Genomic DNA, 27,056 nt, shown 5'->3' with positions numbered 1-27,056 from the left:
ATCAAAATCCTGACACTGCACTGAAAGGTCTGCAACAGCCTGGGGCCTCCTTCAATAACAGCTCTGTGTGTGTCTCATCCCGAAGCCATGCAAATCTGTGTGTGCCTCCTACTCAGCTGCTGGCCCTGCTTTTATCCTCAAGGATAAAAAGGGAAAGCAACACTTTACGAAAAGAGACTGAAGTAAATATGTGTTCCCTTCACCATCTTTGAAGTTTGAAATAATGAATTTTTGTTTGTCACCTTGTCTTAATTAATGTCTTGGTATACTGTTAGATCCACATACTATCCATTCCTAAAGAGCCTCAAAATATGCATCTAAAACTATTTTTGAGGGGAGCATGATGGAAAAGTCGAAAATATTTGATTTCAAGTATTTGCATTTAAAATATGTAATGATTCTGAATTTTGTGAAATTACCAGCCCTATTCAATGTATGAAAAAAAAAAAAAATTGAGGTAAGTTCTAATGGTTAACAATAATATCAGAAGCAAAATTGATACAGTGATATAATAATTTGTTCTGATTTTATAAATACAGTTTTATGTCTCTGCTTGTTTCACTAGGTGAACTTCCAGTCTCTGCTGTCAAAATGTCACATTTTTTAATTGCAGGTGGTGTAGTTTCCCAGGTTCACATGTGTGACTCTTGTTTACTGACTATAGTGCACCTTAGTGTCTGACATGGAATACAATAGAAAAATGCTCAAGTTTCCTTAATAGAAGGTGCATCTTCACTGTTCCAGAATGGAAATACAGACCTAAACTGTGCAGGAACAGAACAAACTACTATGTCAACATAAAAACCTAAAGAGAAATAATAATAATTAGGACTGAAATACTAATGATAGTAGTGAGCATTTTAAATGCTCTTTTTCTTAAAATATAATTTGATGTGGATTCAATAAAATGGTGACTGAAACACAGCGGTCTGTATGCAAGATGGAGCAAATAGATGGAATCTTGCTTTGGTAACTTCAGTAACCTCAACTTTGCCAGTGATATTGGGGGAAACAGAACTGGTTCTCAAATTGTAGAGTTTAATTTGCAGAGACCTTATTTTAGCATATATACTTCTTCCAAAGAGGCTTTTACAAGAATCCTTTATTATATTATTTAGATGTAATAAAATTCTACGGAATAGTTGTATTTGACTGTACAGTTGCTATCTATAGATAGTGATTTGAAATCTCCATTTCATTAAATTTGCAGGTCTCCTTTTCAGGGATTTTTAATGTCTGTCTTAAACAGCATTCAGGTTATATGTATAAAAATCCACAGGCCAAAGCTTTTTGCAGGTTTATGTTTATCAGACTTTGTTTTAGAAATAAAACATTCTCAAGTGGCTTGTTAGATTGAAAATGAAACAATTATGCCTGTCTTCTCTGTGAAGTTCTTTTCCTAGTGGATTATAACTATAGAAGATAATGGAAGTGTTTGTAGAAATGTATTAGGCACCAAGCTTTCAGAAAAGCTCCTTTTCTGACATGCAGAACTCTTTGTCTCTTAATGCTGTGAAGTTCTTTTTATTCCCACAAAAAGCTGGACATAATGTGGTTCCTGTTGCAGGAGTACTGACAGTCTGGGTCCAGCTTGTAGGATAGTTCTGTGCTTTGAAAGCTGCTGCTACGGCCTCATTCTGTGAGAGGAGAGAATTGCTGTCACTTGACTCTGGAAGCTGTTCTACAGGAGGCCTTAAAAATTTCAGCGCAGTCACAGCACTGACAAGCTGAGGCTCCTTAAAATGCTCTAAGTTTTATATGTGTGTAAACAGAGCAGGGGCCTGTGGCATGTTTGGACATCCTCACTTATCTGCAGAAGATGAGGAGCATTCTTGTTGCAGTCAAAGTAGTCATGGCTCCTAAACAGTGTAACCTGCTCCTTAAAACCTTGTTGAATTTACTGGGAAAAGGGAAGTCTCAGAACTCTAGAAAATAATTTTCTACCTCAGTTATGGTTGGGCAAGGGCACAGGGTGCCCTTGCTGTAGCAGCTGCAGCATGGCAGTGAAATGGAACTCTTGGGGTTAGGTGGTACAAGATGAGGGTAGGAGGGGAATAGCTGTGGGAGGGGAATACAGTATTTCTTGCTCTCCCCTGGTGTGATTGAGGAGCCAGTTGAGAGCTTATGGGTCAAGATTATCAGGACCACCAGTATGGGAGACTTTGTGGTAGACATCTGCTACAGACCACTTGACCAGGAAGAAAAGGCCTTCTTCAGAAGCCTCACATTCACAGGCCCATGTCTTCATGGTGGGGCTTCAACAAGATCAGTATCTGTTGGAGGGACAGTACAGGAGAGCACAAAGAATTCAGAAGGATTCTGGAATGCATTAATGGTAACTTCAACACAGGTGGTTGAGGAGTAGAAGAGGGGACAGGTTGTGCTGGACCTCACAAACAGTGAAGAGCTAGTTGGAGATGTGAAGGTCAGGGGGAAGTCTTGACTATAGTGGCCATGAGATGGTGAAGTTGAGGATCCTGGGAGGAGAAGCAAGACAAAAACTGGGGTTACAGCTTTAGACTTCAGGAGAGACAACTTTGGCTTGTTGGGCCAAAATCTACTTGGAAGAATCCCATGGTATGGGATACACTCCTGGAATGAAGAGGGGTCTAGGAGAGCTCAAGACAGATTAATCTTTGCTTGCAGGAATGTATATTATCATAAATCTTCATATTAAGATTGCCAGGGAAGAAGCACTTGCTTGTTTATGTTTTGAATTTGCAGCAGACAGCATCTAGTCAGGAGGTAGGAATTCATTATTGTGCGACTGTAGCTTTCAGACTTCTTTATTCAGCAATTCCTTATGCTGGTGACTACCATCAGACTCCATACTCGTTATTGGAAAAGCTTGATGCTGCTCTGTGTGACAGCATCTCCAGATGATGTTACAGAAGGTGGCTTGCTTGTTGCTGACTGGTTGCTAATCTTTGACCTTCTGCATGCTAGTTTAAGTATCTGGCTTTCATCTTATACTGCCATCTTACGCTGCTTGTGTAGGATGTTTACTTATTTTTAGGACCATACCATTGTGTTGCAGGACTTTGCTTCAGGCCTTATTCTGTTCCTTTTGCCTCCCAGTACTAGTAAGTTGCTCTGCAGCAATTCTCATTGATAGTATAAGGAAAAGGTATTTTGCAAGATAGTGTTTTGGGGAGTGTTTTCCTAGAAGGTACAGAGGATTTGCTACCTTGGCATGTTTGAGAATGGATGGGAAGAATCTGGGTAGATGCCAGCATTTAAATATAGGAAAATTAAGTTGTGCATTTAGATGAGCATGGATGCATGTGGGAGCACAGATGGTGGATAGCATGGAGAGAAGGGCCTATGCAAAAACACAGAGACACTGGATTTAAACAGATAAAACTCACTGACTCTCTATGTGAGACTTGATTTAAACAGATAAAACTCACTGGCTTTCCTGGCATTTCAGGGGTTCTTAATTAGGGGCAGCTTCTTAATTAGGGGCAACTAGACCTCAATCACGATGTGGTGTATCAGTTAGCTAGGGAGGGAGTCTAGCATATATTTATCTTGTGGAGCTCTTTAAGAGTTCATAAAGTGGTTCAAGTAGCTGCTGTATGTTCTCTGAACCTATATTTGGATAGTGTAATTCCTATTACCTTTAAGCCTTTAATTCAATACAACACTTCCAGGAGATGGGTTTTAAAAATTAACAGCTGTCGTGTTTTGATCAGGCTGTTGTCTAATAAAGTTTAAATTGGAAGTCAGATTTATAGCAACCTTGTTTAGGTGACCAGGCCTTGGAATAAAGGTGTACTGTTCACTGCAAATGAGAAGTATGATCTTCCCTAAGAAAAGGGCACAGAAATATACAGTGTCACTTAAAATGCGTAGTGGTGCATGCTAACCTTTTTGCACTGATTCTTTGAGAGAAACTGTGGTAGCTTTAAACCTGTATCTTATCTGCTCTCTGTTTGATCTTCTCTTTCTCAGGGTAAACAGAATAGCTTCAGACCTCTCCAGGCTCCATAACTGACAGCAAGTGAGGTTCCTGTTTAATGGATTGTTTAGATCTTAATTTTCCCCCTGTTCTTCAGGGAATTGGTGTCTCTGAGAACATAATTGCATGCTTGAGAACAGAAACTTTATTGCAGTGGTCCAACAACCTGAATACAATTGTGACACTATACAAGAAACTCCAAGCAAATGGCCCATTCAGAAACCTTATGTAACCGTGGCAGGTTTGAGTTTCCAGCAGATTTGAGTTTGCCTTTTTGATCATCATCTGCTGTGAGAGCAGGCTTAGAGTTTCAAGTTCACAAATCTATTCAGAGCAGCTCTTTTATTAGCTTGAACAGTATCTGCAGAGTTCTCATCATCTTTGGCTTCACTAAAAGAAACTATTTAAACCTAACCAACAAGCAGGGATTCTGGAACTATGAGCGGAGTATCATTTTGTTTTGATAAGGCTGTCTAATACTTTGGGCTCTATCTGGAGTTCTTAAATGACCCTGTTTGTCTCTTCTGCATCATGGAACCTTTAGTACTGTTCCATGCAACTTACTTTTTAAGACTTCAAATTACTTTTAACCCATTTATTGGTTTAAAAACTCTGGCCCTGGGCATTCCTGCCACAGAGTCTGTCTGAAGCTGCAGATATTAAATGTAAATTTTGGATTATGTTAAATGGGTAGCCTTTTTTCCTAACCCTGCCATGTATAGTTCAGCATAACAGGAGGGACAGAACAAAATACTGACAAGTGAGAGAAAGAGTTAGAAAAGTGCAGATATTTTCAGTGTGTTTTCAGGGAAAAGCTGAGGTTTTGCAGCGTTGGGATCCTGTTTGGATTTTTTTTTAACTCTTCCAAAAACCCTAGAAAACAAGCTGGCCTTGTTCCTCCATTTTCTTCTTGAAGACCAAAGACTTTTCTGTTGCTTGTGGGATCCACTGTAGTTATTATCCCATGTCTTTCTCCTCCCAGACTGGTGGATCTTTGCATGCTCTCCTTCAGGCAGAAGAATATAACTTTGGAAATCTAATGACTGTAGATTATGGCTCTTGGCTCATACATATGAAATTCCACACCGTAATGTAGAGCTGAACATACTCAGTAGCTTTGAGAAAAGTTTTGATAGCGTCCATTCTACTTCAGAAATCTTTCTCAGTGACCCTCACACTTAAAATGCTTAAGTATCTTCATTAATTGCAACTCTAGGAATTGCTTAAGTACAGGTTGCAGAGCTGTACCTTGGAATCTCCTGCCATAGTTCTGGAGATTGTAAGTTTGTCTTCTTTTGAGATACACCTGTTCATTTCCATCTTGTCTGAGAGAGAATATTGACTTCTATCATGTGAGATTCTCTTAAAAAAAAAAAAGTGGAGACCAGGTCTTAATCCTCTGTATTGTGTTATTTCCCTGTGTGAGTTAAAGTCTGTATTTTAGATAAAGCAGAATCTTTTCTTTTGTGTTAAATCTCCTGTGGGGTGTGGTGGTTCATCTTCTGCTGTACATAAACTCCTGGGCTTTCCATTTCTTAAACTGTGGGAAGATATTTTTGTGTCGATGGTATATTGCTCACTGGTATATCTAGGTTGATTAAAATAGGTGGTTTGTGCTCAATTCCTAGGTGTCAGCATGGGATCAATGAAGTCTGAAATGTATGGATAGATACTATTGAACTACATGACTTCTAATACTGTTTTTTGTTTTTATTCCAGGAATGTACTCCTGAGAACCTGGAACTGAAAAAGAAGATTTTCGGTCAGTTGGATCTTATTGTGGGTGACAGTGTTATCTTGAGCAGCTCGACCTCTTGTCTCTTACCCAGCAAATTGTTCACTGGCCTTAAACACGTTAAGCAGTGCATCGTATCGCATCCTGTAAGTATGATGGCATGTTTCTTTTTTGTGTAAACTGCATCCCAAACTCCTTCCTGCAGACTGAAAGGCACAGAAGGGTATTTGGGGCTCTTGTGTGCCATTGTTGGTGTGCATGGGGCCAACTTTTCAAAAAAGCTGTAGTTTGGTTATTCTGTGAGCAGCAGCACTAATCTACTAAATTGAGAGGATGTAGCATGTTGCATATTGTTGGCTCAAGATATGTTCTGTGTGTGCTCATATTGTTGTGTGTTTCTGAAACTACTGGCTTTCAGAATGTAGGAATTCTATGTTTTGGGTACAACTCATAACATTGCTACTTTCTTCTTGTGTCATTGTTAGTCTTTTCTAGTATCCTTTTTCAGCTTCTGCTGAGTAACAGTAAGAATCCAAACACTGAGCTGCGTGTGCTTGTCAGGCAATATTGATAAAAGATGGGAAATTTAGACTCCAGTTTCTTCAGACTTGTGATGCAGAAGCAGTATACCTGAAAAAGGAGTTAAGGAATGATGAAATGGAACAAATTGGACTTGGAGCTGAACTTGCATTCTTCATGACCAACTGGAACAGGGCAGTGATGCCAAAATGGAATGACTAGAGGTTGCAGCAGTACCTCAAAGTGGTCAAAGGCACTTGTGAGTTTCTGTAGAGTTCTGTTTGGAACTGCCAGACATCAGTTTATCACATCTCTCCTCAGCATGGAAGAGCATTTCGTTTTGATCACTGGGGTTCTTACCGCTTCTGTTTTCCACTACTCAATAAGCTAATGAATTTGTTAACCCAGTGTTAGTCTGGTGGTCAGCTCATCAGTTAAGAGGACTGTTGTCATGAAGAAAGGTACTGCTCTGGTCTCTGCAATTTGGTAACTGTATGATGTCTCTCCAGGGCACTCCTCAGAGTGTAAAGTAAATGTCAATTCCCTGGGCATGCTCAAGAATACAAAAATACAGCATTACTTTGTCTCTACAGCTACCTGTAGCCTAACACTGTAGTGTCAAAGCATTTGGTCAGTCCCTTTCTGACACTTCACCACCACCACCACTGTGCCTTGGGGTGACTGGGTGGCAAGGGGAACAAAAGACTTGGTTTTGTTTGTTTCTATATAATTAGTTTTCAATCCCTTTTGATTATAAAAAAAAAATCAAATGTCAAAGTCGGTATCTGCGCCTAGATCTAGCCTTTCTCCAGTCTAAAATTCAGTAGTTCCTTGTCTCTTATTTCCAGGGTTGTAGTTTTCTCTAGTGCAAGAGAAGAGATAATATCTCTTTAACGTTTCTATATTAAGTCACTATACGATTTCTTTTATTTAACCAGTTCCTGGCTGCCTGACTATTTGTCAGTCTTTGATTTTACTGTTCTCTGTCTTACTGTTTTCCCAAGTTGGTCTGTACCAGTTGACTTTGTTTAGTCTGAACTGCAGACTTATAGAACTTAAGTCTGAACTTAAACCAAGTTTTATCAGACCTTGAAAGGTAGTTAGTCTCTGCGTAAACATTTTCTATGTTGCTGTTGTAAGGATATATGTCTTTTTACAAAGCAAACGCTCCGGAGTACCTTAAAATGTCGAATTGTTCCAAAATGGCTTTGCAGTCCAACTGAGACTATTTTCTTAGTAATCTCAGCTTTACTCAGCTGTACTGAGTGCACCGAAGAAGCTGTAAACCAGTGTACTTCCAGGGGCCTTTCTGCCTCTGCATCAGGAAACATGCTTGCTTTGTAGTAGTTGTGGGCTTTGGGTGGGGTTTTTTTTGTTTCGTGTTGTTTTTTACTAAGATCTTGAACACAATAGTAGGATTTGGTGGCTGCAGGAAGCAAGCAGCTCTGCCAGACACTGAAAACAAGTGTGCAATTTGATATACCAGAAAAATTAAAAGCTAAAGTTGCAGAGCCTCTGGCACGGGTGAGGGTGTTGAGGTTAAATGAAATGAAGTGCCCAAAGGGCAGAAGCAGCTCATCCCTTTGCTTAACATGGTTCAGTAGTTAGAAAAAAAAAATCCCATAGCACAGCTGTATGATAGAAATGCACACAATACTTAACGTTAGAATAGAAAACAGGTACAGCTGTTCTCTGATAGCAGTTTCAGGCAGTGGATCAGGAGAGGTCTGCTGCAGAGTGGTTCTCTTCTCATGGGATGCATATGCCTGCTAGGTCACACAACTAGAAATATGGAGCTAGAGGAGAGTGTGCCATTGAGTGAAGTCCCCTGTTGTACAGGAAGCCCTGTAATCAAATAACTTTAAAACTGTATTAAACTCTCAGATTATTTTTTAAATTCCACTACTCCTGTTAGAAATTGAGTCTTCTAATTTTTGTTCCAATCTGATTACTGGTCCATTAAAATTAATATTTATGTTTGTTGGCAGCTTTTGTATAACTTAATTCTTTTCGGTGTTTTCTTTGTCATCTCCTTTCTTAGCTGTCACTTGTTAGACTAAGGTGACCTTCTGTTTCCTGAAATACTTCGCATTTTTAGAAACTTTCCCCCATTCCCTATTTCGTCTATGTTCTACCACTTTCTGTTTTTATCAATATCTATTATCTCACTCCTAAAACATTGTCTTCCTATGTCTCCTCAGTGTGCTCACGAACACACCCCTGTACTCCCAGTGCCAAATTCATGAAATGGAATATTTCAATAGGATCACTGTCAGCACTAATCTTTGAAGAAATTTTTCATAGCCTTGGTCTCTCTCAACAACTAACTTCTCTTTCTGATTGGAACCTGTGATATACTTAAGGGTTAGAAAAGCCTCAGAGAATGTCTTGGTGCTTGCAGTGTTTTGGGTCTTGCTCAATTGCCTTGGCACTGCTGAATGGTGTCCATCCACCACACTGTTCTCGGTGGTGGCACTGCCAGAGAGACTGATGTGAGACAGGCTGTGTTGGGACACAAGGACCTCCAAAGGGAATGAAGTGTGTTACAGCAGTAGTTACAGCAGATGTACCATACATCAGATTTTGTGTTGGTCAGACCCTGCAGGAAAGGGAACCATGTAAATACTGAAAGGAGAGAACATGCAGAGAGGAAAGGTTGCTTGCACATTGTTGTGATTAAATCCCGTACTTGCATTTACAGGAGCACAGTTAAGAGTAGTTGACTATAAGGGAGTATGATGAAAGAATCAGTACTTAATTACCATCCTTTGAATGTCAGTGTTATTCCTGGTAGTCATTTATTATATGTTAGCTCCTTCTATTGCCTGGAACTAGATGGAAGGCTGAATTTAATACCTTTAAGAGTACAGCTGAAGGACAGTTAGGCTCTTTGGGAAGAGCATGCATGCAACATTACCATCTGTAACACTATGACCTGAAGAACTTTTAGCTGTTTCCAGGATGTTCTTTAGGACTTTTTGTTTTTTACTTCAAAAATACATTACACAAAGGTCTTGACTTGATGAGAAATTACATTTGGGACGAGTCAGGGAGAGGTAATTTATTTTTTTCTAAGTACAGTGTTTGAAGGTAACCTGTTCTGCAACATTCTTAAAGTATGTTTTATGTGATATCTTTTACTGTGTTTAGCGTATATTTACAGGCTTGGGCCAGTAGCAGCTTATCTGTTAAGTGTTGCATCTTACAGGTGGTGTTTAGCAATACTTTTGTTATAAAGTTCCTGACTGTCTAAAAGGAAATGCCTTGCTTAATTTGGAAAGACAGGTGGTGACCATATGTCTTAGAACAACAAGCAGTATGAGTATTGAACAAACAGTTCCTCAATAAAGTCCTCAGAATAGAGTCTTCTAGTACTGTTTGAGTGCCATCATCTCCGGTGTAGCTCCATGAATTTTGCTGGGATTAAACAGAGTTTGATTTAGTACAAGTTTAGTTATTTCTTTTAATTTGAATTATTGCACCAGCTTTTATTGGATTGGTGAAGTCTTTCAAGGTCTGAATATCAGGCTTACCGTGTTCACTGGAAATTATGCAAGCTAGTGCTGGGTATAAAGATGCTTTATATTAACTTGTTCTGTTGATGGCTGATGTTCTTCTTTTGTGTTTCTTCTTGAGGTAAATCCACCTTACTTTGTGCCATTGGTTGAAATTGTTCCTCATCCAGAAACAGATCCTTCTACTACAGAGAGAACATACGCCCTGATGAAGAAGATTGGTCAGTCTCCTGTCAAACTAAACAGAGAAATTGAGGGGTTTGTTCTGAATCGACTGCAGTATGCAGTGATAAGTGAAGCTTGGAGACTTGTGGGTGTATGTATATCTTTTTTTTTCAGTACTTGGTCAGTTCTGTAGATGTGATAAGTGAGATTGTATATTTAAATGTCCTTTAGGTTTGTGTCATCTTTGTTCAGCTGTCCCTTATGAACATAAAATGTGTATTTAAATGTAAATTAAACCCAGTAAGAAGTGATGCCAGTTATAAAAACCAAAGTGACAAAAACAAGGTCATATGCGATCATAACAATTATTCTTTATCCTGCTTTCTTTTTTCAGAATATTGTTATTTTCAGGGCAATCAAAAGAATAATCTTAAAAGCACAGGAATCAAAATACTGATTTTTCTTTTTTGTAGGCTTCTCATCATTTCCTGTTTGGTTTTTTTCCTAGTGTTGTTGGCCTGCTGTACAGTTGTCATGAAAATACTTTAAATGGTTTTCTCTTTGGCCTTTCAGGAACTGTACTCATAGATTTAACTGTTACTTGAGACAGATTTCTCCTCCTCCTGCCCATTCAGACTTCTAACTGAGAATCATTTGTTTGTGTCCCTTCAGCTTTTCCCACAGTTACCTGTTCTGTGCTGAAAAGTCTGATCTTTCATCAGCAGGAGCTGAGTTATGTCTGTTGCTATTCTGTTGAGAAGAGTTTCAACTGGGCTTTAATAGGACTTATTTTTGTTTTGACTTCTCAAGCTGTTTAAAACAACCATGCACACAAATATAGGTAAAGATCTTAAAGCCAGGGTAATATTATTGTGAACAAAGCAACCCTTTTTCCAAAGAAGTATTTAAACATAATTGCTGAACTGATTTTGCTTACCTGTAGTTGGTTTTCACTAGCAACATAATACAACAATATAAAGGAGGTGGTGAATAACAATAAGTAAAACAGTGTTGTGAGGAAGGAACTGATCTCCTACTGGAGATTTTATTTAAATTTCAAAAATGGCTTCTATTGTTAAACTTTTAATACAAAGTCTCAGGTTTATGATAGGAAAAACCCCTTCAGAAAGCTGTAGTCATGTTGGAAAACATAGGATAGAAAAGACAGTAACATAGAATCACAGAATAGTTGTGGTTGGGAGGGACCTCTGGAGGTCATCTAGTTCCACCCCTGTACTACAGCAGGTTGCACAGGATCATGTCTAGGTGGGTTTTGAATAACTTCAAGGAGAATACTCCATGGCCTCATTGGGCAGCCTGCTCCAGTGCTCTGTCACCCTCCAAGTAAAGAGTTTTTTCCTTCCTATTCAGATGTAACTTTCTGAGTTTATAGTTTGTACCTATTGCCCCTTGTCCTGTTGCTGGGCACCACTGATGAGTCTGGCCCTATCTGAATTAGCCTCTAAATTATTTTTGAAACCATAAAAACACTGGTGAAAAAGTATCTTTGAGAATAAAAATGTAAAAACAACTACAAAAAATTGTGAGCAAGGAAGGTTAAGTTCATGAGGAGAAAGCTAGCTCAACTGCAACATTCACTGTTAGAGAGGTTCCCACAGTGTAACCTTTCCTTGAAAGGAAGAGATCTGATATAAAATAAGTCATGCTGGGAACAAGATTTTTGAAGGAGGAAAGAGTAAATGAGTAATGACAGACTGTGGAGGAGAAACTGAACTTATCTGAAGATCACAAAACTGAAATATGAAGTTGATTAAATACTAATTTAAGCACCTTTTAATACACTAGCACAATATTGCAAAAATGGAAGTTAATCTTTACTTCTTTTATAAGAATTCAAAGAGTTGATGGGAAACTGTGGACCAGTAAGGCTGGTAATGTGTAGGCACATTGATACAATACCCTTGGTCAGCACAGGCATTCAGATAATGCCTCAAAAATCTAACAGGATTCTTTCACATCTCTGAGGGCATAAACTCAGTTGTGGAAGCCAGTGCCGTAGTAACCTAGGATGGTAAAAAATTGAATGGGTCCAGGGATCATTTAGACACATTCATGTTGTACTGTGCAGAAGCAAACTCCAGCATCAAAGTCTCAAAGACTGGACTGTTGGGAGCTGAGGCAATACAGTACATGGCAGTGAAAGTATCATTCTCTGTTTGGTCTTGCTGTGGAAGGAGTGTAAGAACACTTCATGGGCTGCTGTTGGAAAGGAGGTACTGAGCTGAGGCAAACCTTTAGTATGAACCTGCATGGTTGCTTTTCTGGGAGTGGTGGTTATGTGAATAGTAATAAAGTAGTGCTTGAAGGACTGCCAGATAAAGAAAGTTGCTTTTGTTGTAAATCAAAGTTTCCAAGTTGTTCTGTTCTTGTATAATTTTACTGCGTTTCAGGCATATAGACATTTAAACAGTAACAACTTTGGTGGCTGTATTTCCATGCCAGAAGCCTGAACAATAGCAGCTGTCAAAGGTGTATAGTTTCAGCTGTGTGACTTAAGGCTGCACAGTGCCTTTGATGAGAGGAGAATCACTGCAGATAGGTGAGAGCTGCAGGCCTGGAGCAGTTCATGTGTTTCTACTGTTGTGCTGCCAACTTAGTAATTTTCATTGCAAGTCATTTTCTTTTGGTGAATTCCACTTTCCAAATGGGGAAACATACTTCTGATTGTGAAGTCGCTTTTCAGTTCTTACTGTTGAAAATGTCAGTCTCCCCAACTCTCGGTCTTTGAGAGACTCCTAAAAATCAAGTTTTACTCCCATTGGTAACATCTCAAACAAATGTTTTCATTACTCTAAGAAGCACTGGGGTTTGTTTGTTTGTTTGTGGGATTTTTTTTGGTTTGTGGTTTTTTTGGTTGGTTGGGGGTTTTTTGATTTGGGGTTTTTTTTCAGTCAGTTGAGCTTATTTCATTAAAGAAACTAGTGGAAGTTTCTCTGGTTGAACTACTAATGTACTCTTAAAGTCATTGGTGGTAGGACAGACATGCAGTACAGCTGTACTTACAACATTTATCTTGAAAATTTTATCATAAATAGGCTGAGTAGCTTGCAGAATATGTTTTAGTTCCCAAATCTATCTGGGAAGCTGACAACCTGCCAGTCTTTCTGTTTTCTTTAGCAGTGCTGTGTTGGGATGGATGAGATGAGGAATCATGTGATGGGAGAAAGGCTGTGATACAGAGCATGGAAGTGAAGGTGGAGCTGTATAGAAAGAAATGTGGTAAATATATCTGCTTGCTGAATGTTGTGTGGGGCTCACTGACTTCTGCCATGTGGGTCCAAGAGTAGGAGACACTCTTAACATAGCCAGAAATCTGAGGTAAGGTTCTGCTAGCACGTTGGGTGCAGGCTCAAGACTCCACACGGTGCTCAAATTGCACGTGGCATGGATGCTGAAGCACAGAGAGAAGCATAACTCGGGGCAAAGTGATTAAAGTAGCAATGAGAAAAAACCTGAGGATTGGGATACAGTTTGTCTTTGCCAAAGGTGCTGGGCTTCCCAGCTGCACACACTGGGAGGCTGGGATTTTACAGCTGGGCACAAAATGAGTGCTGTGAATGGAGGACTGGACTGAATGTGGGAGTGGGAAGTGTGGTGTTAAAGTGGTAAAAAATGAATAGGCTTGAAAGTTGAGATTTGATTTGTAGGAAAGTAGGAGAAAGAAAACTTACTTGGAGATGTACAGTTGAATGCTGCGAACTTTGCTCATGTGGATAATTAGGAATGTAGACTACAGGATGCTGAAGTTTGACTTCACAAGAACTTAGAAGCAAAGACCATGGATTCATTTATGGGTCTAAAAGATGTAATTCAAGCAAGTGCTTCCTTTTAAGGCAAGAGTGCTACAAAGAGATGTTTCATTTTGGATCTGAGTTAGTCTTTTTGTAACAAGATGTCTTTTCAAAGATTGCTTTGACTTGCAAGTCACAAGCATTTGGGCAGTGCAGGTGTTCGTGGTGGGAAATTTTTGTACAGTTATCTCTGTCTCCTCATGCCCCTCATTTATTCCATGATAAAGCAGATACTGGGAGCACTCCCGTCTGTCTGTTTAAGGTCATGTATCTGAGAACTTTCTGTAGGACCTCATAGCCTATCTGAGACTGGCATTCATGTAGGTTTCTTATTTATGTATTTAATTGTTAGGGCTCTGCTAGAAGTGTTGCAAAGCTGATAATGATGAGAGTAAAAGGTGTACTGTGAGATGTTGAAGATCTTTATTCCTCTCTTATCAACCCTAAATTTTTATATTACCGATTTGGAGTGATTAGAATAACCTTTAGCCAGTAACAGGAAAAATACCTCAAACTGCGTTGTCTCCTATTATCTGTTACCATTTATTTACTTTCTCACACCTCCATTGGCAGTGGTCACTGGTGTGTCTGATTTTGTTCCTAACTCTTCGAGTGGAAGCTTACTGCCTTTATTTGCTTGGGAAGCACACTGTGCACTGTAGACATTATTACTTTTGTACTTTTACCAGTACCAGTACATTCTAGAGTAGTTTAGGATTATGTTGCAACGGGTATTAATTAAATAGATTGGCTTTGTCTTGTTCTGAAGGTAAAATTTTGGTTGACATAATCCAGAAAATAACAACCAGTTTCACCAACGCTTCAGTCTCAAGCCTTACTCTGAATATCTGTGATTGCCCTTTAACTGTGGATCACTGAGTGAATCTTACCGTTTTGAAATATTTTTCTAAGCATTACCTGGAATTTGCAAGGAGGTCATAAAATACAGTGGCAGAGATAGCAAGTGGAGCATGACAGTTTTTTAACCTTGATATAATACAGGAGTTTCAGCTGCTTTTAAGAACATACTAAAACTGTTTTACAGGATGGATTGTGTAAGTGCTCTACTTACCTCTGTATAAGATTTTTAATACTGTCTTAATGTGTTTTTTTCTTTAAAAGTGGGTTTTCTTTTATGTTGTAGTCATTGTAAAACATGAAAAGAATGGGCAACTTTTCCATTTTTGTTAATCTTTTGGATAATAAAATCATGGTTTGGCTATGTGTCCATTTTAGTTTGTTTTTGCAGCAATCAGGTGCATTGGCTTCAATCATTCATTTATGTACCTCTCCTTTCTCAAGTGATGTGCTTGGCAGTCCTTAAATGCTGGCAAGACTTTTTAAAGTCCAAATTCCTTACTGTTAATTATATTACAGTGTTATTCAGAGGACTTTTACAAAAGATTGAAGATAAGGTGTAGGGATTAAATATTTAGTTACAGTGCCCCATAAAATGAGGAATATCATAAAAAGGAAGTTTAAAGGGACCGAAATAAAAATAGTGTCGATACTAAGTGTTTCTTACAGGGTGAGGTGAGTTGAGGGTGCCGTGGAAGAAGGAAGATAAAGGCCAGCAAAGCAAGGAGGTGTGAAGTGTGTAGGACAACAAGTTTCTTAAACATTATGAAATGGAAAGATGTGGTAGAGGGATATAGGAGAAAAGTCACATGCTCAAAATGACAGGACTGGAAAAAGATCTCATCAGGGTGTGGATGGAAGGGACTTGATTGACGTGATAGTGAAGAGATGGGTGTAACAAGAACTGCTGAGACAGAATGCATATATTAGTGGCAATCAGAAAAAAAAAAAAGAATACTGGATTTGGGAGATACAGAGAAGGAAGTGGCAGATTTGGAGACAGAAAGTATGTGGTCCAGGAGGCAGTGAAGTCCAAAATAACTCTATGACAGACTGGAGTGAGTAGGAGAACACGATGAATTGGTGGAATGAGGAAAAAGTAAGATTGTGGGGGGTTTTGGCCATTACATTTGTTATGATTGCAAACCAAGTCCGTGACAGAAGTTGCAATGTGGGTGGGACTCAGAGATTGAAAGAAAGACTTCTGGTTAAAACCAAGCAGGTTGGGTCAGACCCTAAAGGCGGAGACTGCAGAACCACCACGGGTTTCTGGAAAAGTGAAAAGGGCCCCTGCATAGGGAGAAGCACCAATAAAGTACCAAAGACTCATTAGGATAATCCTGTTGTATCACTAAAGGTAAAAATCTCTAGGAAAATGAGATTGTGGTATATAAATGGTGTCGTAAGAAGTGTGGAGGATTCTGAGATAGTCTAGATCTTGAAATTTGACTGGCCATTGGGATCACTGAGGATTTTGGTGGAATTTATTTTAAATCTTAATTCTGTAGCTGTCAGAGCTTCTAGTGAACTCTTAACATACTTCCTCTTCCCTCTGACAAGTGCTGGAGGCAAAGGCTTACCAGAAGGGTAATCCAGGATGAAAAATCCCCTTGGGAAAATTATTTCACACCTACACTTAGTGAAACTGGATAGGAACTCTCTCTTGTTTAGTTCTTAGCATAAACACCAATCCTTGTGGAAGACACTTTGCTGACCTTGCACCCTGGTGAATCATTCCACCAATTTATGATATCCTTATTATAAATGGGAGTAGGGTTATTCCCTAGGAGAGGATGGTCTAACCTGTTTATCATTTATGTATTTTTAATTTATGAAGAGAAGAAGTAAAAGGCTTTTCTTTAGGAGGGTCTTTTTTTGATAGGAAGAAGCTGAGCTCATTTGTATAGAATACTATATCCCTCAGCTGAAGGGATCTGTTGTGGTTTCCTTCTGGTGGCAACAACTTTTGCCTTTTAGCAGCTGTAAACATCAAATTGCAGCTATAGTCAAAAGGCCAAGAGCAAAGCACTCATCTCATGATTCTGAGGGCACCTGGTCTTCAAATGTCAGTGTAATAGCTGAGGACTATGGTATCTAAAGAATGTGAGTTATTAATTTGGAAATTTATTTGCAATGATTCTGAAGTGCTTCAAGAGCCTGTTAACTCTTTTAACATTGTTTACAGTTTTTAGCTGCTGCTGTGGTTCAAATGCTTGTCTGGAATTTGTAGTTAGTCTTTTGTCCACAAATCCATGTCAACCAGGGGGGCAGGGGGGAACCACTCATCAAGCACAGCTTTACCAGCACAACTCATTGTTTGGATGAAGCACTCCCAACAGAAGAACACTTTTGTTGACTTTGCTGATGTTGTTCAGAGAAGTTGTGCTGCCATGTCAGGGGAAAAAGCTTTCACAGAACATATGGTGCCTGTGTTAGTTACCCTGATGCTGGTCTGTAATCTGAATTCTGTCTGAGGTTCTTGTTTAGTCCTGTCTTTATGCAGACCTTTCTATCTGCCTCTAGATGAGTTACTTTACCATGTCTGTGCTTTACCTTTAATTTGAAGAAAACAATGCTTTCTTATCCCTGCCATTTTATGTCTAATGAAATTGTTAGGAAAATTGTGTGTTCCATATATGGTGCATAGGTCTTAATAATTATGTCAGTGTTTCCTTTTCAAGGTAGAGTTCTGCAACAGGGTTTCAGACAGGCTTGATTTTGATAGGAGCAATGCCTACTAACAGGTTGAGGCTTGAGGTTGTCTTATAAAAGTCTCAGTTTAAGCCTGAGATGATGAAACTCGATGTCTGTGGCCAGCTGTAGAAGTTACGTTGGTTCGTGGCTCATAAGCTTCTTTTAAAATAGAAGTGGATGATATAAATGCTGGATGCAGGAAGACACTGTGGGTGAGATTCAGCTCCTTTAAGATGGGATATCTACAGTGTAGACAGTGACATCTAAGCTCTTCACTCATCTTTCAGTCGGTGAGGAGGATTAGGCCCTTTTAGGACACAACTCATCTTACCTATTCTAGATGCCTGCTTTAGAATGCTGATTTCCTTTTTCTCCCTGGTGATTATAAAGAGAGTCTAGATGTCTAGCTCAGATGTCAATGTCTGCTGCAGATCAGAAGAGCTGTCCTGCATGCCTGTAACTCTAGCCCATGCCTGCGTGATACAAAGGGGCATTCAGACAGAGAGAAATTTAACAGAAAACAGTATGTTTTTGGCCAAGCAGATGAATAGAATATATGTACTTGTATTCTGAAGCTCAAAGGGTCTTGTTAAGGAAGAGTCACTGAGAAGGCTGAGCACCTCAGAGTAGGGTGAAAAGACAAATTAGGAGCAGTTCAGCATCTCTTCCACCTTCCTACCCAGAAGGAAATGTTTTTATGTCTCTGGGAATAAAGAGGACAAGTTCTTGAAACCAAGCTTTATCTGATGAAAGTGGTTAGAACAAGTCTTCATTAATTCATATCTTTCTAGTAGGTGGAAAACAACCTCATATAATAAATAATATCCTCAAGTAAATCTATTAAGGTAAAGAACTGTAAGTCATTTTTTACAAGCCTTTCCGTGCTTGCTCCAACCTGATGGAGACATTGGCTTTCTTGTAAGTGCTATGTGTGGGTGGAATAGCAGTGCTCAACTTTTAACACAAGAAATGCTTCATTTTGCTTGCTCCTTATCCTGCCAGCTCTTGAGATACCAGGCTGGCAATGAACTCAAGAACCCTGGGCAGGTTGGGGCTGGGTAGGTTTAATGTTTGGTGAGTTTTGTGGGAGGGAGTGGCAGCTGCATTGCCTGCATGTTTGGACCCAGCCTTTTTTGCAGGTGGCATCAGGAGCACTGTCCACTGTTGCACCGCCATTCTGCTAGTTGAGACTCTGCCCAAAAATCCAAAACTAAGAGGATATTAAGGGAGATGTAACATTGAGCCAAAACTCCTGTATTTAAAAGGGTTGGTGTAGTACTTGGATTTCATATAAACTCTTTTGGCCATGTGCCATTAAGAGTGTCATGCTTGCTTTCTTTTCCAGTTCTCAGTTTCTGGGACTCTGAAGTACAATAGTCCTAGAGATATCAATGACTGCCTATGCTGAACCATAGGAAGGCTTGCATAATAGATGGACATTTCTGGCAAACAGTTGTGTTTCTCTTTGCAATCTAACTGATATTTCTAGCCTTACTTTTTATGACTTCTCTAATTTTTAATTATATACAAAAAATGGGAAATTTTGCATTAAAAGCAAACATTCACCAGTCTTCCTTCCTGTTGTCCTTTTGCTGCTTAGGAAGGAGTAATATCTCCTACTGATCTAGACCTTGTGATGTCTGATGGATTGGGAATGCGATACGCATTTATTGGACCTCTGGAAACCATGCATCTTAATGCAGAAGGTAGGTAGTGCAAAATGTTATGAATATGAAGGGAAGGCTTGCATTGCACAAGACTCTGGAAGTGTTATGTAACAAACCGGATTAGGATTGCTGCAACTATGACTTGTCTTTTTTTTTACTGTAATGATAAGGAAAACTTATTTAAAACGTGAGGTCAATGGAAGGAAGTGGATATTGATTATCCTGTTACAAATGATCAGATGAAAGACAACAAGTTATTAAAACACTAGCTGTGTAATAAATTTTTTCCAAGATTCATCCCATCATACTTTGATAAGATTGCTGTACCCATAGTTCAGGGCTGTCTGAGTGTCAGGTAAAAAAAGTTTAGCTTATAATCCAGTGTCAACAGAAAATTGCTTTCCATAGATGAGTACCCTTCTGCTGCTGAATTTGTAGCAAAGCTTCAGTGTAAATATCCCTGGAGCTGCTGTACTTTAAGCTTAGATCCTGAGTGAAATAAAATTGCTTTTGTCAGCAAAATCCTGTGCATACAAAGCTGACTTGACAAAGCAGTCAAGTAAGTTTGGCGTCTGTCTTGCATAATTAATACAGATTTTTAGATGTTTTTGGAATAATATATGTGAATCCCAGGTAAATAAAAAATGAATTGTGTAAAATGAAATAAAAATTATGGATCAGCATCACAAAGATTTGAGCAAAGACTTTTAACAAAACACAAAAACTTCAAAAAGTTAAGATCAGCTAATACTAGCTCTTTATATTATGGGCTGTGTCTTTATTCTGCTTTTGTATGGTCCCTGAAATGGTAGGCTCCTGCTCTGCTGCTGGATCTTTTAGGCAATGCTGCAATACACTTGTGCACTGAACCATTTCCACAGCAGCACCTTGTCGGCTGGTACAGTAACATGGATCATGAGAAGTGTTGCTTCACTCTTGCACTTGCAGATGTGTTGTCTCCGAATCTAGGGCTGCTCCTGTTTATGTGCTCACAGAGTGACTCAGGCTCTTGGTCTCATCAGAGACAGTTTAAATCAAAATTGCTGATGTCAGGACATGTGATGGCTTATGGCTTCATAGTTCCATGCCAGTGCCAACTTCTTGGTTGCCCAGCATAGCTTCACCTAATGTGGAATAATATGGACCTCCTCTTGATTGCCAAGGATTTTCTTGACTAACCTGATCTTCTAAAGCAAGATGATCTGCTTAGTGGATGAGGGAAAGGATATTGTCTACCTGGACTTTAGTAAAGCCTTTGACAGCATTTTACACAGCATTCTCCAGGAGAAACTGGCTGCTTACTGGGTAAAGACTGTCTGGATGGCCAGGCCCAGAGAGTGGTGGGGAATGTAATTACATTTGGCTGGGGGCCAGTCACTAGTGGTGTCCCCCAGGGTTCAGTGTTGGGCCCAGTCCTGTTTAATATCTTCATTGATGATCTGGATGAAGAGATCAAGTGCACCCTTAGTAAACTGGCAGATGACACCAAGTTGGGTGGGAGTGTTGATTTGCTGGAGGGCAGGAAGGCCCTGCAGAGGGATCTGGACAGGCTGGATTGATGGGTCAAGCCCAGTTGTGTGAGGTTCAACAAGGCCAAGTGCCAGGTCCTGCACTGGGGTCACACCAACCCCAGGCAGCGCTACAGGCTGGGGAGGCAGTGGCTGGAAAGCTGCCTGGTGGAAAAGGACCGGGGAGTGCTGGTCAACAGCAGCTGAACGTGATCCAGCTGTGCCCAGGTGGCCAAGAAGGCCAATGGCATCCTGGCCTGGATCAGCAGTGGTGTGGCCAGCAGGACCAGGGCAGTGACCGTCCCCCTGTACTCGGCACTGCTGAGGCCACACCTCCAATCCTGTGTTCAGTTCTGGGCCCCTCACTGCCAGAAAGACATTGAGGGGCTGGAGCGTGTCCAGAGAAGGGCACCGGAGCTGGGGAAGGGTCTGGAGCACAAGTCCTGTGAGGAGCAGCTGAGGGAGCTGGGGGTGTTCAGCCTGGAGAAGAGGAGGCTCAGGGGGGACTTTATGCCTCTCTACAGCTGCCTGAAAGGAGGCTGTAGCCAGGTGGGGGTTGGCCTCTTCTCCCAGATAACAAGTGACAGGACAAGAGGAAATGGCTTCAAGTTGACCAGGGAAGGTTTAGATTGGATATTAAGGGAAAATTCTTCATAGAAAGGGTTGTCAAGCATTGGAACAGGCTGCCCAGGGTAGTGGTTGTGTCACTATCCCTGGAGGTACTGAAAAGACTTGTAGATGTGGCAGTCAGGGACATGGTTTGCTGGTGAACTTGGCTTGGCTGCGCTGGGTTAATGGTTGGACTTGATCTTCGAAGTCTTTTCCAATCTAAACGACTCTATGATTCTATGACAGCCTGCTCTGATGCATTGTACTAATACTGTCTTTCTTTTATCAGTGGAAAGAAATGGAGGTAGATACAAGAAACTGCCTCTATCCTGTTTGTTAGCCTATCAGCTTCACCAACTTCACAGCAGCTGCCTTTTTTTACAGCTATAAGATATTATTACTTAAATTCTTTGTCAGTTGGTGAGGAAGGATGGTAAGGATGAAGGAAGCATGTGAGAGAAAGTAGTGTTATTTGTGGGAGAGTCTCTTGTTTTGTTTTGTTTGGGTGATGCGACATTGTTGTTTGGATTTGAATAAATTTATTCAAATTCTTTTTTCTGACATCAGTGTTTCTTCTTTCCCTGTGGGATGCATACATCAAGATCCTCCCATGAACTTCCTATGGGCTAATGTCACTTTTTGCCTGTGTTAGTTCTTATATCCTTTCTTCCATATTCGTAAATGATCCTATCAAACCTATTATCTAGGCCACTTTAGGTTATCATTTAATCAATGCATGAATATTAGGAATGCTGGCTATATGGCAGTGAGCCAACAGCCTTGAACATGGAATAAAATGACAGCGTCAAGCCATTAAAAGGAGCAGAAACAGCAACAACAATTTTGAGAACTGAATTGCAACAGACAGGGAGGACACTGCTTTGGGGAGGAAAAAAGCATATGCAGATTGCATAACGTTATAAAGTTGATTGTTGATTTCATCAAATAAAATTAATGTTGATATCTGTTTCAGATTTTGAGTTTGTCCTCTTACGATTTCACATGGCCGCATCACAACAAATGCTGTAACGTGTTTTACAAGGAAGATCAGTAGACTTCACTACAGTCAGTTTCCCTGTTTACTATTGTGGGATTATGTTAGCAGACACAACATCCCACCTGTACACGTACCAGGCAGTCTGTGAATATAGTGGGGATGGTCCAGCCTCAGTAAGATTGTATCTCCTGAGTCTCTTGTTTCTTGAGAAATCTCGTTTCTTCTTTCTTTTTTTTTAAGCCCTTGCAAGCAATCATCTGTAGAAGCAGAGGCTAGGCTGTCATATCCTGTGTTTTACAGGTTTGCAGCAAAAGTTCTTTGTATATATTTCACAATATTAGATCAGTTATTTTATTAGTAGTTATTTAGTGAGCTATAATTGGAACTTGATCTAAACTGCCAATATTAACAGAAAAGCTGGATGGGGGAAGGTTGAAGGATCTTTTTTGCTGTTTCCTCTCCTGCATTTATATAAGCACCATTCCAGGATTATATACTACCTGTCACTTACTGAGGTGTTCGTACAGGTGTCTACAGGAGTTCTGTGGAAATTGGGGCTGATGCATGATCCCCATAAAGTAAGTAAAAATATCCAGTAAGCTAGGAATGAGTCTTCATTATCAAAATTGTGTTTCTCTTACAGAAAGTGGGAATAGTTGCTCATCTTAGAAGCACCTGTCAGGTGAATTGGTTTTGGATGATAGGAGCCGACTGATTGTGCTGTGTGAAAAGCACAAAATATGACAAGGAAAGAGTGGAGAATCGTAAGTCATAGTTCAAAGGGAGGAAATTTTACTCATTTGGTTGGGCAAGACATAGCCAAGTGTGGTTTCTAAGAATTACTCTAAACAGGTATGCTGGCTGGTTCAAGAGCAGAGATTATTTCCATTGCTGTGGCCATGCTTCAGTGCTGCTGTACAGGGAGCAAGCCAAGCTTTAACCCAGTTCAAGAGCTTTTGTACCGCAAGCTGGTCAGCAAGTGTGAGAACCTCTAAGGCAGTAACATCTAAGAAAAGGAAGATTGCCTCCTTTTCTGTCCAACCTGTGTGTTATGTTTTAGGATAATAAAATATCTCAACCCAATTCAGGGTACTTGTAAGAGGGTACTACTGAGATGAAGTATCACAGTGGTACACAAACCCTTTTAATTTTCATAACCCCACCATATATTTAACATGTGTTTACATGCATTCAATTCCCTTCCCAATAGGCTGAAGAAAGCAGTTTATAGCCCTTCTAGAACTCCTGTTTGCCTCTGTGGAGCTGCAAGGTTTTTCTGTATGAAAGTTTATACGCAGTAAGTCAAGATGTGAATTTTTCAGGATACTGGCTGCTGTGCACCAGTTTCATTCTATGGGCTCTTAGGTGTAAAGTAGTTCCCTCTGCTTTCTGAAAGGAACACATGGCTTTGCACAGGAATTCTTTATGCTTTGTTCCTCAAGTCATTATAGATGGGTCCCAAAGAACACATCTTGGCGCATTAATGAAAGAGTGTGTATGATCACCAAGTGGCTCAGACTGAGGAATTCATCCCAAGTTTGAAACTGATCTAACAAAACAAGCAGTTCATAATGACTCAGTTTAATTCCCTGATCCAGCTCACAGCAGGCCTGCAGAAATACTTGTGCATTGCTGTTGAGATGGTAACACTGGTACAATGAGAATAAAACTTTTTTTGGTGCTACCACTGTTTTAGTGTAGTTCCAAGTATTTGTGCAACTAGAGCCTTAAGTGAATTCATATGGGAGTTAAGGTAGTGTACAAGATGTCCTGTGAATTCACACCCTAACTCAGAGCATGCATCTGTGTTCAGACACACCCTTGATGAAGATAGGATTACATTTAGAAAGTTGCCCTTGGAGCTGTAATGTCTAGAAATGTAATCTCTCTTTCATTAAAATAATTTTTAAAATTTTGAGACTTTTGTTTCTCTGAACATAATCTAACCACGTCAGATTCATCCCTGATGTTCCCAAAATACGCCATTTTTTATGTTGTCATCCATACTCATCTTTCACTGCAGCCTCTTCTTAGATTTTATGTGCTAAAGTCAACCCCACCCCAGTCTTTTCAAATCGTTGATGATATTGCATCAGTGGCTTTACCATCGTGCCTCCTCTCTTTGAGTCATTACAGTATCTTAAGATGCTGCTCATCAGGTTAAAAGTCATCAAGTTAATACTCAGTGTGGTGGAGCACCCTCTCTTTGGCATGTTCCCTGTCCATGTCAGTAACACTTGCTCCTGACTCTAGTTCTCTCTCACAGGTGTCTCAGTGCCTTGCCAGTCTGGTTTACCAAGTTTGCTTGCTTGCATCCTTCAGGCCTCATGCCTGTTGTCTTTCGTATGATGAGACAGCACACAAGAAGCTGAGATACTTTAAGATGCTTGCAAACTGTAATGCATGAATATACCACATTTTATAATGTTGTGTTTTCACTTCTCTTTTCCTACTACTACATTCATTGCTCTCTTTATGAACTTAATTTGTGTCTTCTCTCAGGGCAATGAAGCATTTTATGTATGTTTCTAAGCTAAATATCTGTCCTGAGTTCCTTTTCCTTCATCAGTACTGTGTTCATCTTGATGATGCAACTAGCATTGCAGCAGTAACCATGTTTGCACCACACCAGTGCAAGTCCTCAGGTAAGGATCTGCAAACCTGAAGTGTGGTTATTAGAATAAATTCCTGTGGGACAGTTCATTAGTCATTTTGGAGACTGCCTGGACTCTCATTGAAACTGAATAAGCAGCAGCTTATTCCATTTTTGGAGCCTTGTGTGTCCTGGATACATATGGGCAGCTGAAGAGCCTTGAATCAATGCCTTTGTGGTAACATGTTCTTGTAACTATACTGTAGAAGTCAGAAATGCTTTGAAGGAAGATAGAGTATTTCCCTTTTCATCTCTATAATCCTGCATATACTGCCCCCTTAGAACTTTCTGTAACTCATTCCTCTTCTTTCACTCCCTGCCATAGCTGTGACTAAGTGCTGGAAGGAAGATTCAGGGAAGTCCTACCTTCCCTGGAGGTGTTTCTGTTTTGTGTTCATAGTTCTCAGTTGCCTGCTGTAACATCTGCCTCCTTCCATGGCCTCTTTCCTCCAACATTTACGAGGTGAGTGTGTGCAAGGAAGGTGAAGGTTTACACAGGGAGCCAGCAAACCACATAGACAAGAGGAAGCTATCATCCTCTTCCTCTGTCACAGATGCATCTTGTGTCATTCTTGTTTTCCACTTGGAGATAGCGAGGCACAGCATGGGCACAGCAGTGGCACTCAAAGAGAGATGGTTATTTTTATCAACCCCATTTACCATCTCACTGTTTTTCCATCTCCGGGGTGCTCCTGTCTGTTTCACACTGTTTGCCAATGCTAATTCTTCCAGCTTAAGCTGCTCCCTGGGTAGCATCAACAAGGATTAAAGTTAAAGGGATTCTGTCATATTTGTTTTCCTCCTTCTTGTCCCTATGCTCCAGCCAAGGGCTCTTCTCATCCACCTTTGCAATAGCCCTGACCCTTGAACCAAAGGACTCCTACGTCTAAAGGCCTGGAGTCAAATATTTGCTATGAGTTTGCAGTTGAAAAGCAAAATGATTTTTTCAGCGATATTCCCCTCTGTTCAAGTGCCAGCTTCAAGAAGGCATTCAATCAGCTGATCCTGATTACTGGAATAAAATCAAAATTGCATTTCACACTGGGAGAACTATCTTGAGTTATTCATTTTGAACTATTGATTTTTTGAATCCTTGAGTGAGACTGTGCGTATATTCTAACTTTTGGTCTATTTCCTTCACTTGAGACTTGAAAGATTTTGCAGTGCCCACCCCCTGCTTGGCATGCAGCATATGTACCATGTCAGCCACAATGCTGGGATCAGCTGTACTAATGCTGCTGCTCTTCTCTAGACCCCTAACTTTTTTTTCACCTTGCCCTTTTCTGCTGACGTTGCGTAAGGGTTTTCATTCACACGTTACATGGAGTGGGTGAATTGTGTTACCCAGCCTGCATTTGGTAGGACTCTGCTGCATTGATGAGCTATACCTGTTGCTGCCTGCTCCGAGCTTCCCCTCCCCCCTCCCCAAGCTGAACCCCTTTGTTCCAAGCGCGGGCAAAACCAAATGTAACTCAAACTCTTTAGCAGTGTCTGACTGGCCGGTCACCCCGGGTCTGCCCCCAGTCCTCCCCTTTCCCCTTCTCCGAATAAAAGAGAGGACCAAGGCGGGGCCCGCGCTCTTTTGGCTTTGCAACTCTTTCTGCGAACATCTGCGTGCTTCTGTTTCTTTGAAAGCTTCTAATTGTGGGAAATTAAGCAAGCTAAGAGCTGTATTTCTCCCTCTTTGCTTCTGCTGGTGGTATTGGATTTGCAGCTACCATTTTGCCACTTTTAGAGCTACTGAAATGCTGGATTGCCCGTGCTACCTCTCTAGGCTGCTCGAGGCTTTCTAAGGCATTAAACTACTAGCCTAGCCGGTAAAAGCTGTAAGTATACCCCCTTATTTGGCGCCCAAATCTTAGGGTGTCCCAGCAGCTGCGTGTCTGCTCGAGTTAGCTCTGCACCTCCTGCTGTGCTGGCTCTGTGTAGCGAGCTGTTACTTTTTGTGTAACGTCGAGCCCAGAGCCTCAGCCTGTACCCTCCCCTACACCACGTGGCGAGGGAACAGCTGGAAAGTGGAAGACCCATTTCTCTTATTTTTCTTCTCTGGACCTCTTTTCCTGTGATAAATCCAGAATTCTGGTGAGTATTGCCCTGCTGGTTTAGGGGCTCTTGTCTTAAGCTGGTGCCGGTGCAAATTTTCTCTTTTTCTTTTTTCCCTCCTTTTTGGTGATTTGGGGCTGAGGTTTGTGGTGTTGCTTTCAAAATGGGATCTGAGGTTTCTGCACACCGCAGAGAAATATACTACCAAGTTCAAAGCTACTTTTCTCGTACTGGGCATAAGTACCCTAAAAATCTAGTTCAATCTTTTGTGCGCTGGCTTTTTCAGTACTTTCCTCATCTTACCTCCAAGGACATGAGAT

At 40.4% G+C, this 27,056-nt stretch overlaps 1 protein-coding gene across 1 annotated transcript in view; it reads left to right on the top strand.

Moving 5' to 3' along the window:
* The window catches only part of CRYL1 (crystallin lambda 1), a 57,581-nt gene that overhangs the window by 16,343 nt on the left and 14,182 nt on the right, over nt 1-27,056 (top strand). The window contains exons 4-6 of the mRNA XM_082278800.1: nt 5,681-5,842; nt 9,852-10,046; nt 18,860-18,965. Of these exons, the coding sequence (XP_082134926.1) occupies nt 5,681-5,842; nt 9,852-10,046; nt 18,860-18,965 (463 nt within the window). The remainder of the gene's footprint in view (nt 1-5,680; nt 5,843-9,851; nt 10,047-18,859; nt 18,966-27,056) is intronic.

Source organism: Coloeus monedula (assembly GCF_965178545.1).
Source record: "Coloeus monedula genome assembly, chromosome: 3".
Taxonomy (NCBI): domain Eukaryota; kingdom Metazoa; phylum Chordata; class Aves; order Passeriformes; family Corvidae; genus Coloeus; species Coloeus monedula.
Note: the sequence above shows the minus strand (reverse complement) of the source record. Positions and strands in the feature narration are given on the sequence as shown.